At 53.9% G+C, this 17,230-nt stretch overlaps 3 protein-coding genes and 3 non-coding genes across 6 annotated transcripts; 3 read left to right on the plus strand and 3 right to left on the minus strand.

The window, feature by feature from the left end:
• The first annotated feature begins 712 nt into the window (after positions 1–712).
• Positions 713–4,431, plus strand: LOC128801706 (E3 ubiquitin-protein ligase TRIM39-like). The gene is made up of 5 exons (XM_053967743.1): positions 713–718; positions 1,844–2,029; positions 2,183–2,205; positions 2,731–2,846; positions 3,495–4,431. The coding sequence occupies exons 1-5, from the start codon at positions 713–715 to the stop codon at positions 4,013–4,015; spliced, it is 852 nt and encodes a 283-aa protein (XP_053823718.1). The 3' UTR covers positions 4,016–4,431.
• Positions 4,432–4,453: 22 nt separating this feature from the next.
• On the minus strand, positions 4,454–7,790 carry LOC128801736 (E3 ubiquitin-protein ligase TRIM7-like). Its single transcript, XM_053967820.1, has 7 exons — positions 7,356–7,790; positions 6,880–6,975; positions 6,495–6,725; positions 6,206–6,228; positions 5,865–5,980; positions 5,547–5,576; positions 4,454–5,406 (listed from the first exon to the last, which is right to left on the minus strand). Exons 1-7 carry the CDS (start codon positions 7,788–7,790, stop codon positions 4,877–4,879), a joined length of 1,461 nt encoding a protein of 486 aa, XP_053823795.1. The 3' UTR covers positions 4,454–4,876.
• A 2,454-nt stretch (positions 7,791–10,244) lies between these two features.
• LOC128801742 (E3 ubiquitin-protein ligase TRIM39-like) lies at positions 10,245–14,213 on the plus strand. Its single transcript, XM_053967829.1, has 6 exons — positions 10,245–10,658; positions 10,879–10,974; positions 11,596–11,826; positions 12,574–12,596; positions 13,265–13,380; positions 13,699–14,213. The coding sequence occupies exons 1-6, from the start codon at positions 10,245–10,247 to the stop codon at positions 14,211–14,213; spliced, it is 1,395 nt and encodes a 464-aa protein (XP_053823804.1).
• Positions 14,214–15,014: 801 nt separating this feature from the next.
• Positions 15,015–15,086, plus strand: TRNAE-CUC (transfer RNA glutamic acid (anticodon CUC)). The gene has a single exon. It is a non-coding gene; the product is annotated as a tRNA-Glu (tRNA).
• A 780-nt stretch (positions 15,087–15,866) lies between these two features.
• On the minus strand, positions 15,867–15,971 carry TRNAL-CAA (transfer RNA leucine (anticodon CAA)). Its single transcript has 2 exons — positions 15,934–15,971; positions 15,867–15,912 (listed from the first exon to the last, which is right to left on the minus strand). It is a non-coding gene; the product is annotated as a tRNA-Leu (tRNA).
• A 1,078-nt stretch (positions 15,972–17,049) lies between these two features.
• On the minus strand, positions 17,050–17,122 carry TRNAK-CUU (transfer RNA lysine (anticodon CUU)). The gene has a single exon. It is a non-coding gene; the product is annotated as a tRNA-Lys (tRNA).
• Positions 17,123–17,230: the final 108 nt, after the last annotated feature.

A 17,230-nucleotide genomic window follows, 5' to 3' on the forward strand; every position in this document is an offset into this window, starting at 1 on the left:
GGAAACCCAAAAGAGGAAGCGGCGGCAGCGAAACAGCCCCGTTGTTAATTCCGGAACCGAGAAGAGGAACCGGGAGCGACGCTGGGCCCGGAATAACAGGGGCGGGATGAGTGGAGACCCCCGTGACGGAGCCCCCCTGCCCATCCCCACGGGTCGCACCGGGACCCTCGCGGGGACAGCTCCCGGCCGCGTCCCGGGAGCGCTCCTCGGGGCGGCGATCCCTGTTCCCCGGCTCCCGCAGGGTCCCTCCCTGCGTCTCTGATCTCCACCCAGGGAATCCCTTGTCTCCGGAGCGATGCAAAGCGTTTCCCACCCGGGCTGGTTTTCCAGGCTCTGCCGACTCCTCTCCCCGCCTGATTCCCCATTTCAAGGCGAAGGAGCCGAGCCCGAGGCTCCGCCGCTGTTTCACCGGGGTCCGCCCTCTTCCCTTCAGCCGAAACTTTCCCGGCGGCGTTTTTGGGGTGTTCGCTGCCGGTCCTGCCGTTCCCACAGCCGGCGACTCCTCCCTGGCTCTTCCCGGTGGGAAACGTGCGCTGGAATTGGGATTTGCACCTCTGTGACCCCCCCAGCTGGGTGGCAAAAAATCCTGCCGCTAAAAGTTCCATAAAAATAAATATGAATTTATCCACGGAGCTCCGTGGAGGAGCAGAGGGTGAAAAATTCCCCTGGAGAAGTTTCCCGGTGAGTTCAGAGGCCGGACTTGGCCACAGGGATGGAGGTGAAAGGGTGTCCTGGACCCCAATTTGTGTCCCGGGTCCCAATTTCTGTCCCGGACCCCAATTTCTGTCCTAGACCCCAATTTGTGTCCCGGGTCCCAATTTCTGTCCCGGACCCCAATTTGTTTCCCGGGCCCCAATTTGTGTCCCGGGCTCCAATTTCTGTCTCGGACCCCAATTTGTGTCCCGGACCCCAATTTGTGTCCCAGACCCCAATTTGTGTCTTGGACCCCAATTTCTGTCCTGGACCCCAATTTGAGTCCTGGACCCCAATTTGTGTCCCGGACCCCAATTTGTGTCCTTGACCCCAATTTGTGTCCTGGACCCCAATTTGTGTCCTGGACCCCAATTTCTGTCCTGGACCCCAATTTGTGTCCCGGGCCCCAATTTGTGTCCTGAACCCCAATTTGTGTCCCGGGCCCCAATTTGTCTCCCTGTGCCGACGCCCTCAAGGTTCTGGTTGTGCTTTTCCCTCTTTTTTTTCCTCGGATTTGCCCCATTTGTGGTCCCTGCCAAGCCCCTGGCAGCTCCTCGCCCACCTGGGAACCTGGACATCCCGTGTCTCCAGGGTTTTTTTGGGTTTTTTTTTGGGGGGGAGAGGTGGATGGCTTTGATGCAAAAAGGAGCGGGGTGGAGCAGCTCGAGGGATAAAATCCTGGAATTGTGATGAGGAAAAACCGGGAGAGGTGGCGGGGGGGAGACCTGAAGAGCAGGCTCAGCCCAGCCGTGCCACGGATTCACCCGGGACAGGGAAGGAGAAGCAGAGGAAGGATCCAGCCCCGTCGGAGGGATAAACCCGGCAGGGCCTGGATCCCTTGGGAAGGAATTCCAGCGGGGATTCGGCTTCCTGAGCCAGGAGAGGAGGAGTCCGAGGAAGGACAGCCGCCCTGGAGGACCTGGTAGGTGCCACCTGCTGAATTTTGGGGACATTTAAGGGACACACCGACCTCGGGAACGTTCCTTTGGCAGGGAAGAGGCCGTTACCGCGTGGATTTGGGCAGAATTTGACCCAATTTGGGCAGGGAGCTGCGGGGATTTGAGTCGGGGTTTGAATCCAGAGGTGTTCTCCCCTGGGAAATGCCTTTCCATGAGTCCCTCGGGGTATTTCCCACCCCGCTTTTCCTTAGTTTGTCATTTTAAAAGCCCCGCTTGGATTCGAGGCTTGCAGATTCCAGGGGCATCCTGAGCTCCCCTCGCTCCCACAGCTGGAAGACCTGAAAAATGAGCTGGAGAAGAGGCAGGCGAAAAAAAACCCGGAGATTTCCCACCAGGACAGCCCGGCACAGGGGCAGGAAGAGAAAAACCAGCAGCTGGTGAGGGAATTCTGCTCTTCTGAGGGAAAATCAGAGGGAGGGGGGCCTGTAGAGGTGGGGAAAATGGAATTAAATCCCCGTGGGAGGGCTGGTGGTTCCCTATATTCCCGAATAATTCACGCCGAGCTGCCTTTCCTTTCTCTCTTCCCCCAGGAGGTGAAAAGCTCCATCAGCAGGTTTGTGGCCTCCCTGAAAAAAAAAAAAAAAATCTTTTTCCGTGAGTTTTCCCAAGAGGAAAGGAGGAGGGAACTCTGAACTCGGCTCCTTTGGGTCCTTGGCCGCTTTTGGGATGTGCTGACCCACGGGGATTTGGTCTCAAAAATCTCAAAATAATTTAAAGTCTTGGCTCTTCGCTCAGTCCTCCTCAAAAATTCCTTCCTTGCTCATAAAAAAAAAAAAAAAAAAAGATATTTAGGAAAAAAAAAAAAAAAAAAAGAAATAAATCCAACAAGGGAAATTTGGCCTTTGATCTCCAGGATTTCCAAGGGGAAAGGGGGGGGAAATTAAACCCCAACATTTCCGCAGCACCATTCCTCATTTCTGGTGGCTCCTGAAAGCTCTCAGGTTGTTCTGAGAAATGTGAGGGGAGGCTTTTGTTTTTTTTTTTTTTTTTTTTTTTTTTTTTTTTTTTTTTTTTTTTTTTTTTTTTTTGTTGGTTTGGTTTGGTTTGGTTTGGGTTTTTTGTTTATTTTTTATTCTAGATGTGGGAAAGTGACTTTCCAGCTGCCCCTGGATGCGGCTCCGGGGCCGGAAGAGCGAGTTTATCACTTCTCGTGGAGGAGCAGTGCCCTGAAGGAAACCCTGAGGAAGCTCCAAGGTACCCAGAAGGAGAACAAAAATAGATTTAAGTCATATTTTGGGAGAGCTGGGAGAGCTGAGCTTCCCTTCTCCCATGCCGGGTATAAATTGGGAATAGAAACATTGCAGGGAGAATCTTGAGATGGAGGATGGAGGAGAGGAAGGGGAAAAGGGCTTTCCCTGGTATGGAGAAAAACAAAACAAAAAAAAAAAACAAATTAAAAAAAAAAAAAAACAACCCAAACAAAACAAAACAAAACAAAAAGAAAAAGAGATAGTTTGAAAATCAGGCTGAACCAAGGAGATTTTAATGAATTTTATTTATTTCAGCCCCACCAGCCAGGTTTTGTCCCGTGGCTGCTGCAGACTCTGCTCGTGTTCCTCCCACACGTCACCTCTTCCCTCTCTCCCCTCGGTGTTAATTTTAATTTTTTCGGGATTTCTGTACCGCTCTCGCTGTGGTTTTTCTTCAGATTTCCTGGGGCGAAACCCATCTTTTTCTGCTTCAGGGACGGCACCTCCCATAAAAATCCAGGGGCGACTCTCGGGGTCGTCCCCGTGCGGCTCTCCCAGCTTGGCTAGCTCGGGGATCGCCCGGGCTAGGAGGGCTTTCGCCACCCTTGGGGATGTTCGCCAAGGTCCTCACGCCCAGCTCTGTCCCCCGCAGCCAGCGTCACCCTGGACCCCGACACGGCTCACGCCGACCTCGTGCTCTCCGAGGACGGGAAGAGCGTGCGGCGCGGAGCCGCGGGCCGCCAGCTCCCGGACAACCCCGAGCGCTTTGACTACTGGCCCTTCGTGCTGGGCCACCAGGGCTTCGCGGCCGGGCGGCACTGCTGGGACGTGGACGTGGGCGACGGCGGCGACTGGGCCGTGGGGGTGGCCAGGGAATCGGTGCGGAGGAAGGGGCGGCTCAGCCTCGGCCCCCAGGGCGGCATCTGGGGGCTGGAGAAGTGGGGGGGGCAGATCCGGGCGCTGACCACCCGCAAGGTGACCCTGGTGGCCCTGCGGTGGTTGCCCCGCAGGGTCAGCGTCCACCTGGACTGCGGCGGGGGGACCGTGGCGTTTTTCGACGCCGAGGACGGGGGGCTCCTCTTCGTCTTTTCCCGCGTGTCCTTCGCCGGAGAGAGGGTCCGGCCCTGGCTCTGGGTGGTGGGGGCCAGGTCCCAGCTCCGGCTCTGTCCCTGAGGGGGGAAAAAGCGTCCCCCCCCGCTTTCCACAGCCCCTGGGTTGGGTTTGTGCTTCCTTCTCCGCCGGGAGAAGGGAGAAACTCGGGATAAAAAAAAGCGAGGCAAAAGAGAGGGAAGGAGCTGTGGACAAGGGACCGTGGGGCAGAGAAACGGGAAACAGTGGGAAAACGGGAGAAATCAGGATGGAAAGGCAAATTTGCCCGAGGCTTGCCTGACTGGCTGGACATAATCCCATCTGAGCTGGTCACCTCCAAACCAAGGGCTCCGAATTACTTTTTTTTTTTTTTTAGCCTTTTCCCCAACCTCCAATGGGTGGAGTTGCCGTTTTCTCTCTGAAAAAGGTCCCCGTGGTGACCAGGTCTGTGGCTTCTGTGATTTACATCGTTATTAATAATAAAAAAAAGGCGTGATTTCCCCCTCGGTGTCCTTCCTGACTGCCGGCAGTGGCTCGTGGCTTCCAGGGAGAAGGGCCGGGGCAGCCCCTGGGCCACCTGCACGGAGCTTGTGGCTCTTCCAGGCTGCAAACACCAGGAATGGGGCTTAATTAAACAAAATCCCAGCTTGATCCCCACACCCAGGAGCAGCAAACACCAAACAGAGAAGAAGTTAAAACACGTAAATGTTGTGTTTTTACTTCATCCAAAGCCAGAGGAGAGGAGAGGAAAGGGATTGGGGTGGTGCAGGACGGGGTGGGGCAGACGTGGCTCCGTTTTCAGCCGCCAGATTTGGGGGGTGACAACTCGGGACAGCGACCCCGAGGGATGGTCAGCATCGCTGGGAGTGGAAAGGGGCTTCAGCAGACGCTGGAAGTCCCTGGAAGAGCCGGGAATGGTGAAAAACCTCGGGGATTTGGGGTGGCTCAGGGGCACAGGGTGATCCGGGAGCCCTCGCCCCACACCAGGAACCAGGGGTGCACGCTCTGCCCCTTGAACGAGGCCGCTGGGAAGGCGAAGATCAGGCTCTTCTTATCAGCATCAAAAAAAGCCACCTGGCCCCTCTCGTAGTCCAGGGCCACCCGCACCCTGCTGGGCGCCCGGCTGGCGAACAGCGGGATGCGCTCCAGGGACGTGAGAGCCCAGAACTGACCCTGGCAGAGCCCCATGGACCAGAGCTCCCACTCGGCGCTCCCGGGGGTCTCTCCCCCGCTCCCGGGGGTCTCCCTGGCCACCCCCAGGGCCCAGGACCCCGCGGGGGCCACCTGCACGTCCCAGCAGCGCCTCCCGGTCGCGACGCCCTCGCGGCCCAGCACGGAGGGGTCGGTGCCGGGTCCGGTTCCCGGCGCGGGTCCGTCCTCGGGAGGGTCCCGGGAGCTTTCCCAGCTGACGCTGGTCCCGTCGGGGGTCACGAGCAGCTGGGGGTGGGCCGTGCTGGGGTCCAGCGTCACCGTCACTGTGCCAGAGGGGATCCCGGTGCGCATCCTGCCTTCCCTCCTCCCCGCGGGGGCTTTTCCCCCCTCATTTCCCACCCTGCGTTCGGCGCCTCCCGCCAGCTCGTGGCCCACCCCTCATCCCCCCCACCCCGGGACTCACTTTTCTCCGGCAGCTCGAACACCAGGATGTCTGAAAAAAAAAAAAAAAAAAGGGAAGAAAGGGAGGCATGGACTGGTATAAAATGCAGGGATAAGCGGGAACGGGAATGTGAGGGAATGACGAACGGAACAGGATTGCAACCAAACGCTAACTGCAGTTAAAATAGCTGCAATAAGGTACAGCACACGCTCTAAGTAAACAAAATTTATGGTTGCGCGTATACGTAATAATTATGTGATAAACATATAATAAACACAATTTTAATGTGTAATAAAATCAATGAAATTCATCGCGTCGTCCCCCAGCCTGTTCCAATACCTTGGAAGCTCCTCAGTGTCTCCTCCAGGAGAACGTTTTCCTCCCTGAAGTTTTGAATTTTCTCCTCCAGCTCTGGGAGAGGCGACGGGGGCAGCTGGAGGTTTTCATTTCCGAGGCTGGAGAAGGACGGAAGGAAGAGGTTGAGGATCCACGCCGGGGGGAGCCCAAGGAATTCCCTGTGCACACCCACGGAGGAGCCTTCAGGGATGGGCTCAGACCCCTTCGTCAGGGATTTGGCCACAAAACCAAATACTTTGGTCTCGAAATGAGGCCGAACACAGGATCCAACCCCCAATCCCAGCCCGGGGCGGGAGGAGGAGCTCGGGAAGCGCCGTCCGTACCTGCTCAAGGTGCCGTTGATGTCCTGGAAGGGAGAGAAGGGACTTGGTGAACCACTCAGAATGGTGGAAGCACTTACACTGGAAGAGATCTTCTAGGCCCAGCGGGAAAACCGCTGAGGCACCGGATTGGGGTCTGGGGCGGGACGCGGCCCCACCGCAGAATGGTTTGGGTTGAAGGGACCCCCGGAGACCACCTCGTTCCGCCCCCTGCCCTGATCCCACGGCACTGGGTTGCTCCAAACCCCGCCGGTCCCAGGGTGGGGGGTTCCATCTCCTTGCCCCTCGTCACCTGCAGGAAGGTCCTGGCTGGCCGCTGGCACTTCTCCTCCAGCTCCTGGACGCGGGTGTCCAGCCGGGAGATCTCCTTCGTCAGGTTGGTCACGTTTTCCTCCTGCACCCTCCCGATGTCGCTCTCCAGGTCCCCCAGCCGGGCCAGGAGGTGACGGGAAAGCTCCTCCAGGGAGAGGCGCAGCCCCTGGAACTGGGACAGAATCCGCTGCCGCTCGGCTTCGGTCTTGTCCTGCGGGGTGGGACACACGGGGAGCGGAGCTGGGTGGGAAGGGGGAGTCAAAGCCCCTCCCTGGAGAGGGACCCCAGCCCCAGGGACGACGTCCCCCCCTCTAAATCCATCGGGAGACACCCACTCCCCCACCCCCCTGCTCCAAAGCGTTTACCAAACACTCCCAGTTTCTCCTCATTTCAGCCTCCCGGAACTCCAGGAGTTTGTCTCTGCCGTCCTTCAGGGTTTGCAGCCGAGCCTGGATTTGTTCCTGAGGGGACGAAAAATAAAAGACCCCGTTTCTCCGGACATTGGGACAGCTTCAAAACCACACTCCGGGCAGGGGTGGGGGTTGGAGTGCGGGCAACTCCCTTTCTCCTCCCGGTCCAGGAAAACAATCCCGCTCTTATTGTCCGCGTTCCTGCCGATTTTAGGGATTGGCAGGCCGCTGGAGCTGGACAGAGGCTGGAATTCCGCAGCAGGGGAGGAGGATGAAGACCCCGATCCTTCCAGGCTCGGAGGAGAACAGAGAGAGCAGAAGCACCGGAGCGTGTCCTGTCCCCTTAAACTGCAGAGGGGGTGCAAACCCGGGGGGACATTTCCACCGCGGCGGAGCCGGCCCAGCTCCTGGGTGGAAACTCTTCCCTTTACCTTGTATTCCCGGACAGCCTCCGGCACCGGGAGCACGGTGTGGGCGCGGTGCGCGCGGGACTCGCGGCAGATCGCGCACAGCAGAGCTCCGTCCTCCTTGCAGAAAACCTCCAGGGGCTCCCGGTGCCTCTGGCATCCTTCCTCATCCTCCTCCTCCTCGCCGTCCCCGATCCCCAGGGCTTCCCCTCGGCTCAGCCGCCGGGCGATCTCCAGCACCCTCGCCAGCTCCCGGCTCGGGCGGAGGCTCCGCTCCGGGGCCGTGTCCCGGCACCGCGGGCAAGCGAACCCCGCCGTGGGCCACTCCCAGCAGCGCTCGATGCACGAGCGGCAGAAGTGGTGGCCGCAGTGGATGGACACGGGGTCCCGGAAATATTCCAGGCAGATGGGGCAGGAGGCCTCGCCCGGCAGCGCGTCCCGAGCGCTCGGCGCGTCCATGGGGTCCCCCGGCGGTGCGGGAGCCGCCGCTTTCATTTTCTCCCCGCACCGCGGAAGGCGGTGCCTTCCTGCCCCCCCTCCCCCGCTCCGCGGGCGCGGAGCCCGGCGGGGCTGAGGAGGGAGGGGCGGGCAGTGGCCAAAATCCTCCCGACCGGGCCCCAAAACCCCCGCTCCGCGTGGAATTCCTGGGATCCGCAGCCGCGTGAGGAGCCCCGAGGGTGAGACCGCATGGAAGGGGGGTGGGAATGGGAGCCCGCTCCCACCCCGCGCATCGCAAATTAGGACCAATTCCCCCAAATCTCGGCCGGGGATTTCCCCGGGCTCTGATGGATGCGACCCCCGGTGGTCCCAGCTCCGAGCAAAAAGGGCTGGAACCTCCCGTCCCTTGTCCTTGGATTATTTTTAAATTTAAATTCAGATTTAAAGAGATTTTTATTGAGTTTTTTTGGTTTTTTTTTCACCTGAAACGGTGAGAAAAGGAGGCAGGCTGCTCCCAGCCCTGGATCTACCTGCGCCTCGAAGCAATTGAGCAAAATCCTGCAGGAAACCTTGGATTACTGATTTTCTTTCCCTCTGGCACTGAACAAATCTCTCCTTGTCTGTCAAACCCGAGCCTCCAGCTCCCTTTTGAGCCCACGGCCGGCGAGAATTCACAGTGATTACACGTGGATAATCAAGAATCAAGGAGGGAATTCGCTTGGAAAGGGGGTCCTGATCCGTCCCAACTCTTCGCACATCTCACCCCCCGAAAAATCAAACTTAGCCCCAGATTAACCCAAAAAAAAAAAAAAAAAAAAAAAAAAAAAAAAAAAAAAAGAAAAAAAAAAGAAAAAAAGAAAAAAAGAAAAAAGAAAAAAAAAGGTGTTTTGAGCACGAAGCCGCCCACCAGGTTTCAGTCTGAATGTTCCGAGCACCGGAAAACCCTGAACCTCAAAATGCTCCTGTAGAGAATTAACAGCGGATGAGTTTTGACCGATTTCCTAAAAAAAAAAAAAAAAAAAAAAAAAAAAAAAAAGAAAAAAAAAAAAAGAAAAAAAAAAGAAAAAAAAAAGAGCATCACTTCGGTGCCGGTGGCTTCTGCCCATGAAGGGCTCCGGAGTTCACGCTGGGGGTCCAGGGCGGGCTCTTGGAAAAAAAAGGAAAGTTAAAAATAGGAAGTTCTGCGGTCAGCGGCTCAGCCCCGACCCGTGAGAGAAACGATTTCCTGTGTAAAAGGAGAAGTGAAAGGAGCAATAAAAGTATTTTTGAATAAAGGTGCTCGTAGCTGCACGTACGGGTGGGGGTGTTGGAGTCGGGAATTTAGGAATGCTGAATAATCGGGAGGCAGCAAAGGATGAGCCAAGAATTACTCCAAGCTCCGTCCCCATGGCCGTGCCCTTCAATTAATCAACTAGGAGTGACTCAATAAATACACATATAAATTGAATTTATCGGTTAATAAATTTAAGAATAAATAAATTGAAAGCAGTGAAACCAGGCTGGTTCCTGGTTCAGACCTCAAGGGGAAGCTTGGGGCAGCCTCTCGCTCTCCCTGGGTGTTTTTTTTTGGGGGGAGAAGGGAGTGAAAGAGGAGCTGCAGGTGGATTCCAACCAAGCCCGTAAATGATGAAGTTTAATTTCCGTTTAATTTCCTTTTAATCACCTTCCAACCCGCTGCGAGCCGGATGGGAAAGGGGGATTCTCTGTCCCTCTCCGGCTGGGCTGCGGCTGCAGTCCGGTGTCAAACCCGGTGTCAAGCCCGGTATTAACCCCGGTGCCCAGCCCGGTATTAGCCCCGGTGCCCAGCCCGGTATTAACCCCGGTGCCCAGCCCGGTATTAGCTCCGGTGTCAAGCCCGGTATTAACCCCGGTGCCCAGCCCGGTACTAACCCCGGTGTCAAACCCGGTATTAGCCCCGGTGTCAAGCCCGGTTTTAGCCCCGGTGCCCAGCCCGGTATTAACCCCGGTGCCCAGCCCGGTATTAGCCCCGGTGCCCAGCCCGGTATTAACCCCGGTGCCCAGCCCGGTATTAACCCCGGTGCCCAGCCCGGTATTAGCCCCGGTGCCAAGCCCGGTATTAACCCCGGTGCCAAGCCCGGTATTAGCCCCGGTGCCAAGCCCGGTATTAACCCCGGTATTAGCCCCGGTGCCAAGCCCGGTATTAACCCCGGTGCCAAGCCCGGTTTTAGCCCCGGTGCCAAGCCCGGTTTTAGCCCCGGTGCCAAGCCCGGTATTAACCCCGGTGTCAAACCCGGTATTAGCCCCGGTGTCAAGCCCGGTATTAACCCCGGTGCCAAGCCCGGTATTAGCCCCGGTGCCAAACAGCCCAGCGCCACACCCAGTGCCGAACCCGGCTCATCTCTGCAGCGGAGCTGCTCCGCTCTCGCTTTCTGCTCGGGGCCGAGGCACCTGCAGGAAGCGGAGCAGCCGCGGCCGCGGGGGAAGCGAAACCGGCCCGGCCCCGGCGCCGCGGCCATGGCCGAGCGCGGCCCCGCCGGGAGCCTCCGCGCCGAAGCCTCCTGCTCGCTGTGCCTCGGCCTCTTCCAGGACCCCGTGTCCATCCACTGCGGCCACAACTTCTGCCGCTCGTGCATCGAGAGCTGCTGGCGGAGCTCCCGGCAGAGCTTCCCGTGCCCGCGGTGCCGGGAGACGGCCCCGGAGCGGAGCCTGAGACCCAACCCGGAGCTGGCCAAGATCATCCGCATCGCGCAGCGCCTCAGCCTGAAGGGGCGAGCCGGGGCAGGGGAGCGGCTCTGCCAGAGGCACGGCGAGGCTCTGAAGCTCTTCTGCGAGGAGGACCGGACCCCCGTGTGCCGCGTGTGCCGCCAGTCCCCGGACCACCGGCTCCACGCTGCCGTCCCCATCGAGGAAGCGGCGCAGGAGCACAAGGTGGGAGGTGGCCGGGTGTCCCTGAGGATGAGGGAGGAGGAGGAGGAGGAGGGAGGCCCAGGGGAGCGTTGTTTTCCCTTGCAAAGGTCTGGATTTCTGCGCCTTCCACCCGTTCTCTGCGTCCCGTTGGGTGACGGCCACCCCCACCCCCCTGCCCGCCCCCAGTCCCATCGGCGGATGGAGGGAAAGGCACCGACGCGGTGTTTTCCCCTCCGCTCAGGAGAAATTCCAGGCTCACGTGCAGATCCTCAAGGACAGGAGAGAAAAGATGCTGGGGCTGAAAGCGGCAGAGGAAGGAAAAAGCCTGGGCTTGCTCGTGAGTGACCCTTCCCTCGTCCCTCCGGCCGTGGTGATGGATGTGGAGGGGCACACCTGGCCTACCTGTGCCTGTCACCGCCCTCACGGGTGGACAATTTCCACCCCCCCCCCCCCGTGAATTTTGGTATATCCAACCTAAACCTGGATTTTACCAGGTTATTTTGGATCTTTGGCCGTCCCTCCATGCGCTCACAAGAGGGGAATTCCCAGATTCCCCCTACTAATAGACAGAAAACAGGGATATTTTTTGCTTTGTTTTCCCTTTCCCCGATCTCTCTCACTGACTAATCTGTTTATGGGTTTATTTTGCATCTTGTCCAAAGGTCTGGAGTCTTTTGGGTGCAAAGTTTACGGACCACGGGAAAATGCTTTTACCAGCAATCCCCACCTAGAAACGACAAAAACAAAACAAAACAAAACAAAACAAAACAAAAAAACCCCCAAAAAAAACCAAAACAAACAAACAAACAAACAAACAAACCCCCCCCCCAAAAAAAAACCAAAAAAACCCCAAATTTCTCTCGGTTCTCCCCAGGCTTTGCAAGAATTCCTGGTGGTGACAAATCCCCCCCTTCAATCCACGCCCTCGCGCAGCCCCTCACGCCCGTTCCCGTTGCAGGAGCGGGTGGACGCGGAGCGGCAGAAGGTCCGGTCCCGGGCCAGGGAGCTGCACGAGCTCCTGGAGGAGCAGGAGAGGCTCCTCCTGGGCCGGCTGGCCCAGCTGGACCGGGACATTGCACAGAGGCAGGAGGAGAACATCAGCAGGCTCTCGCAGCAGATCTCCTCTGTGGATCAGCAGATCCAGGAGCTGGAGGACAAGTGCCAGCAGCCGCCCTGGGAGCTCCTGCAGGTGAGACCTCAGGAAAAAAACCTTCAAAAAAACCCTCTGCCACCTGTGGTGCCGCCAGGCCACCCACCAAATCAATCCCAAACAGAATCCCAGGGTCATGGTTTGGGTAGGAAGGGACACCTTCCACTGGGTTGTGTTTCTCCAATCCCCGTCCAACCTGGAAACATAAAAACTTCTTTTAAAACCCATTTTTTCCCCCCCCTCCCGCTGAATTATTCCCTTCAATGCGCACAGAGTCATCCCAGCTGTCCACTGGAATGTCGTGGGTCACCCCCAGGGCCCGGCTCGCCCATCACTGCCCAGCTGAAGACCCCCAGCAATGGTCGGGTTCCCCTCGTCCGCAGCGGGAAACCGCCGATGCTCCCCTGGTCTGGAGGTTGCCACCAAAGTCACCATCCGAGCCCACCTCCTGTTCAACAGTTAAAATAATCAAATAGCAAAAAATTCCAACACTCGGATGTCCAAATCGACAAATGCCCAAACATTTAAACACCCAAGCATTCAAGCAGTCATAAATTCAACTAAGCAGAGACGTTCAGCAGCAGCCGTCACGCCCATGTTGGGAGGGAGGATGATGCCGATAACCCAACTGCTCATTCAGGCTGCCACGACCTCGCCTGGGTTTCCCACAGATCCAGAATCCCTCACTGAGGCCGGGCAGCGCCCCAGGGTCACCCCACAGCCCTCCCTGGTTATTCACCCCAGGCTGGCTCCGCTCTGATCCGTCTCTCTGTCTCTCCCCTGCAGGACAGCAGAGACATCCTGAGCAGGTTTGTGCTTCCTCACCTTCCTCTTGTTTGTCACCCCGCGGCTGGTGGACTCCAAAACCCCAACAACCCCGTGACCTGTGTGGCACGGACATGCAGGACACAGCAGGGACACCACGAAAGTCCACTTAGGATGCTGGAGAGCAGGGTCAGGTACTGGGGGGGAGGAATGAAGGTTTGCTCCAGCTCTGCTGCAGCTGCTCTCTGATCCGTGAAAACCTCCCTGCTCCTGGAGGGATGAGCTTCTTCCCTCTCAGCCTGTCAAAAACAGGGAGCCAACAGCGAAGAGGGTTCAGTTCTAAGGGAATCCTCCACCCTTTAGCAGACCTGCTTATGTCCCCTTTGGATTGGATTGGCGGGGGGTTGGAAGGAGGAAAGTGGATAAAAAGAAATCACTTTTGTTCCCTGGTTTCCACTGGAAGAAAATCTTCACCATCCAGAGGCTCCTCAGCCGTGGCTGGGGCAGCAAATGTTCTCCAGGAGCTCCTTGATGAGGAGCAGTTCCCAAAAAACCTCCTGGAGATGCCAAAACCCAAGAGGAATGGGATTATAAAATCGTGGAAACTTGGGATGGTTTGGGTTGGAAGGGGCCTTTCCACGTCTTCCCAAGCTGCCTCTCCAGTCCCACCATTCCATATTTCCGTGGAGAAAAACCTTCTCCTGCTTTCCAGGCTGGAGAAGCAGAGTGCCCTGGAGGCGGTGGAGGTTTCACCAGAGCTGGCAGAGGAACCCACAGGACAGCCCGAGAAAAATGCCACCCTCAAGGAGATGCTGAAGAAATTCCAAGGTACGGGGGGAGCCAGGGAAGGGGGATTGGCGCTGTGCCAAAATCACCCCTCAAAGGGCGAAAATCCCAGATATTTCCACACGGCAGCTTCAGAAAGGAAAGCCACGACCAACAAAACCCCCACACTCCGGATCCTCATTTTTACCCCGAGCCAAATTCCCTTTGCTGGCTTTTCCTCTCTCTCCCAATCCCGCGTTTTTTTTGGGGGGGGGGGGAGGGGTCGGTCATCAAACCATCCCTGGGAGCCTCCGGGACGGGGGGCGACAAACGCGACCCCAAAATCTCTCGCTGCGTGACGTCCGTCCCCTCGCTCCGCAGTCAGCCTGACGCTGGATCCGGACACGGCCCATCCCCGGCTCGCCCTGTCCGAGGACGGGAAGTGCGTCCGGTGGGGAGACACCCGGAGGGTCGTCCCCGACCACCCCAAGCGCTTCGACTCCTCTCGCTGCGTCCTGGGCCGGGAAGGATTCGCTTCTGGCCGCCACTACTGGGAGGTGCAGGTGGGCGACGGAGCCGCCTGGGCCGTCGGCGTGGCCAAGGAATCCGTGCCCAGGAAGGGCCGGGTCAGCGTCAAGCCCGAGGTGGGGATCTGGGCCGTGGGGCAGTGCGGGAGCCAGTGCCAGGCTCTGGCATCCCCCAGCGTCCCCATCGCCCTGCCCGAAGCCCCCGAGGTGGTCGGGGTCTACCTGGACTACGAGGCCGGGCGAGTGGCGTTCTTCGATTGCCGCGGCCAGACGCCGATGTTCGCCTACCCGCCGGCGCGCTTCGGTGGCGAGCGGCTCCTGCCCCTGCTGTGCCTGGGCAGGGGGTGCCACTTCAGGCTGTGCCCCTGACCCCCCCTCCTCGCGTGGGTCCCTCACGTCACGCTTTGCGTCAATCCTGGTCCATTTGGGGTGGATTTTGCTCCATTTTGGGCGGATTTTTGCCGTTTTTGGGCCGATTTTCGGGCCGTTTTTGGGCCGATTTTCGCGCCGATTTTTTGGGATTTTGTCCCAGATTCCCTGCAAATTCCCAATTCCAGGAAACCATTTTGGAGTTCCCAGCTGTGAGAGCTTTGCCAGGTGGATTTTGGGTCAATCCTGGTCCATTTTGGGTGGATTTTGCTCCATTTTGGGCCGATTTTCGCCGTTTTTGGGCCGATTTTTGCTGTTTCTGCGCCGATTTTTGGGGATTTTGTGCCAAATTCCCTGAAAATTCCCAATTCCAGGGAAGCCCTCCAGGATCTCAGCTGTGAGGGCTGCAAGGGCTTCTTCAAGAGCACTTTGGGTCAATCCTGGTCCATTTTGGGTGGAATTTGCTCCATTTTGGGCCGATTTTCTCCATTTTTGGGCCGATTTTTGCCGTTTCTGGGCCGATTTTCGCTGTTTTGAGCCGATTTTCGCAGCGATTTTTGGGGATCGCCACACGTGTGGGGTGTGGAAAAATTCCCCTTTTCTCCATCATTTCTGCAGGGAAAAAAATCCGCATCTGGTTGAGGGAAATGCTGGTTCGAGGGCTGGGAGAGGTTTTATCGCTTGGAGGGTAAGAAAAGAAGGAGAAAAAACACGCGAAAAACCTTTTTTCCAGCGAATTCAACCCAAAAAAAAACCCCTTTATTTGGGTCGTATTTCGGGAGATAAAATTAAGAGCGCGGCTCCCTGGTGGTCTAGTGGTTAGGATTCGGCGCTCTCACCGCCGCGGCCCGGGTTCGATTCCCGGTCAGGGAATTGTTTTGTATTTTCGCTATTTTTTTATTTTTTTTTTAAATCGATTCATATTTCACCCCCTCCCAAAACCACCCCTTTTCTCCTCTTTTTGCGCCTCTCCCTTCCCGCGAGACGTCCCCTTCCGCCTGCCCCGGCGCCTTCTGCTCCTGAGCAAGAAATAAAGCAATAAGTAAATCAATAAATCAATAAGTAAATCAATAAATCAATAAGTAAATCAATAAATCAATAAGTAAAGCAATAATGCTATTTTGGCGCTTTTTTTTTTTTTTTTTTTTGTATTACGTTTATATGAAAGGCGTTTAGCTAAAATAACTAAAATAACTGCAGCTGAATACTGAAATTAAATGACGGCGATTGTTGAGGGGTTAATTGTTGGTGATGCGTTAGGATTATTTACAGGGAGTAAAAATTTCAGAAGGGAGCGAGATTTTTAAAAAGAACAGCAACAAAAAGGGGGGGAAAATGTGAAAAAAAAAAACCCAATCATTTGATAAACGGGATAATAATTTGAAAAAAGGGGACGAATACTTTAAAAAAAGAGGAATAATAATTGGAAAAGGAATAGTAACTTTAGAGAGGGGAAGATAATTTTTAGAGAGATATTGATGCTTTGAAAATGAGAATAATGATATAAAAAGGAAGTTACAGTTTCAAAACGGGGAAAAAAAAAATTATGAAGGGGAAAAAAAAAAAATTTATGAAAGAGCAATAATTTGAAAAAGGGAAAGCTCAGCAGGAGAAAGGGGTAATTTTATTTTTAGTTTCTCCAAAAATTCGCCTTGTCAGGAGTGGGATTTGAACCCACGCCTCCATGAGGAGACCAGAATTCCCGAGGGAAGGAGAAAGCCTTGAGTCTGGCGCCTTAGACCACTCGGCCATCCTGACGGCAGAAATTTTGGGGCAAAACGGAGCGAATCGAGGATTTAAAAATCAGATTTTGTTGCTTTTTGGGCTGTTTTTGTTGGGGGGGCGTTTGGTTTTTTTTTTTTTTTTTAATTTAATTTAACTTTATTTTATTTTATTTTATTTTATTTCATTTCATTTCATTTCATTTCATTTCATTTTTTTATTCTGTTGTTTTGTGGGAGCTTTTCAAATACTAATAAAGGGTAATTATTAAAAAGAATAATAATGATCGTTAAAGGTAATAAGAAAGGAATAATCAGTCTGACAGAATGAAAAGAGGAAAACCCGGCATAATAATAATAGAAAAATAAAAATAAAAATAAAAATAATAAAAACATAATAAAAAAAATAATAAAAATAAAAATAAAAATAAATAATAATGCAACAATAACAACAACAGTAATAATAATAATAATAATTATTATTATTTTTAAAGGAACGATGATGATGACCACTAACACTATTATTATTATTATTATATTTAAAATAGGAACAATATTTAAATTATTAAAATTTATAAATAATTATATAAATTATAATATATAAAAATAATTATATAAATAATATAATATAATATATATAAATACTATATAATATATAGTATAATATATATAATATAATATAATATATATAATATGTAATATAAAATAATATAATATAAAATAATATAAAATAATATAAAATAATATAATATAATATAATATATAGAAATAATTATATAAATTTATATATAAAATATTAAAAAATTAATTATTATATTTAAAACAGGAACAATAATTTACAAAGCAGAAAATAATTTGCAAATCAGAAAAGATTTAGAAAAGGAGCAACAATTTCAAAAACGAGGAACGACTTTAAGAAGAGCGAAACCACAAAACCCGGAATGGCAACTTAAAAAAAAAAAAAAAAGAAAGAAAAAAAAAAAAAGAAAAAAAGAGGTAAGAATAATAATTTTAAAATAACAATAATTTAATAATTATAATAATAATTTTTTAAAAATTACAATAAATAAAGAAGGAATGAGATTTTAGGTTATGAAGGGGGAAAAAGGAGTTGGCGCCCAACGTGGGGCTCGAACCCACGACCCTGAGATTAAGAGTCTCATGCTCTACCGACTGAGCTAGCCGGGCTCCCGCTCGCCCGAGGCCACCGAGCCAATATTTGAGCTTTGGATCCTTCAGCAGCCAGGTCCTTTTTGGGGTAGAAAAGGCTGGGAGGTGGAGGGGAAAAAAAAAAAA

Source organism: Vidua chalybeata, chromosome 31 (assembly GCF_026979565.1).
Source record: "Vidua chalybeata isolate OUT-0048 chromosome 31, bVidCha1 merged haplotype, whole genome shotgun sequence".
Lineage (NCBI taxonomy): Eukaryota > Metazoa > Chordata > Aves > Passeriformes > Viduidae > Vidua > Vidua chalybeata.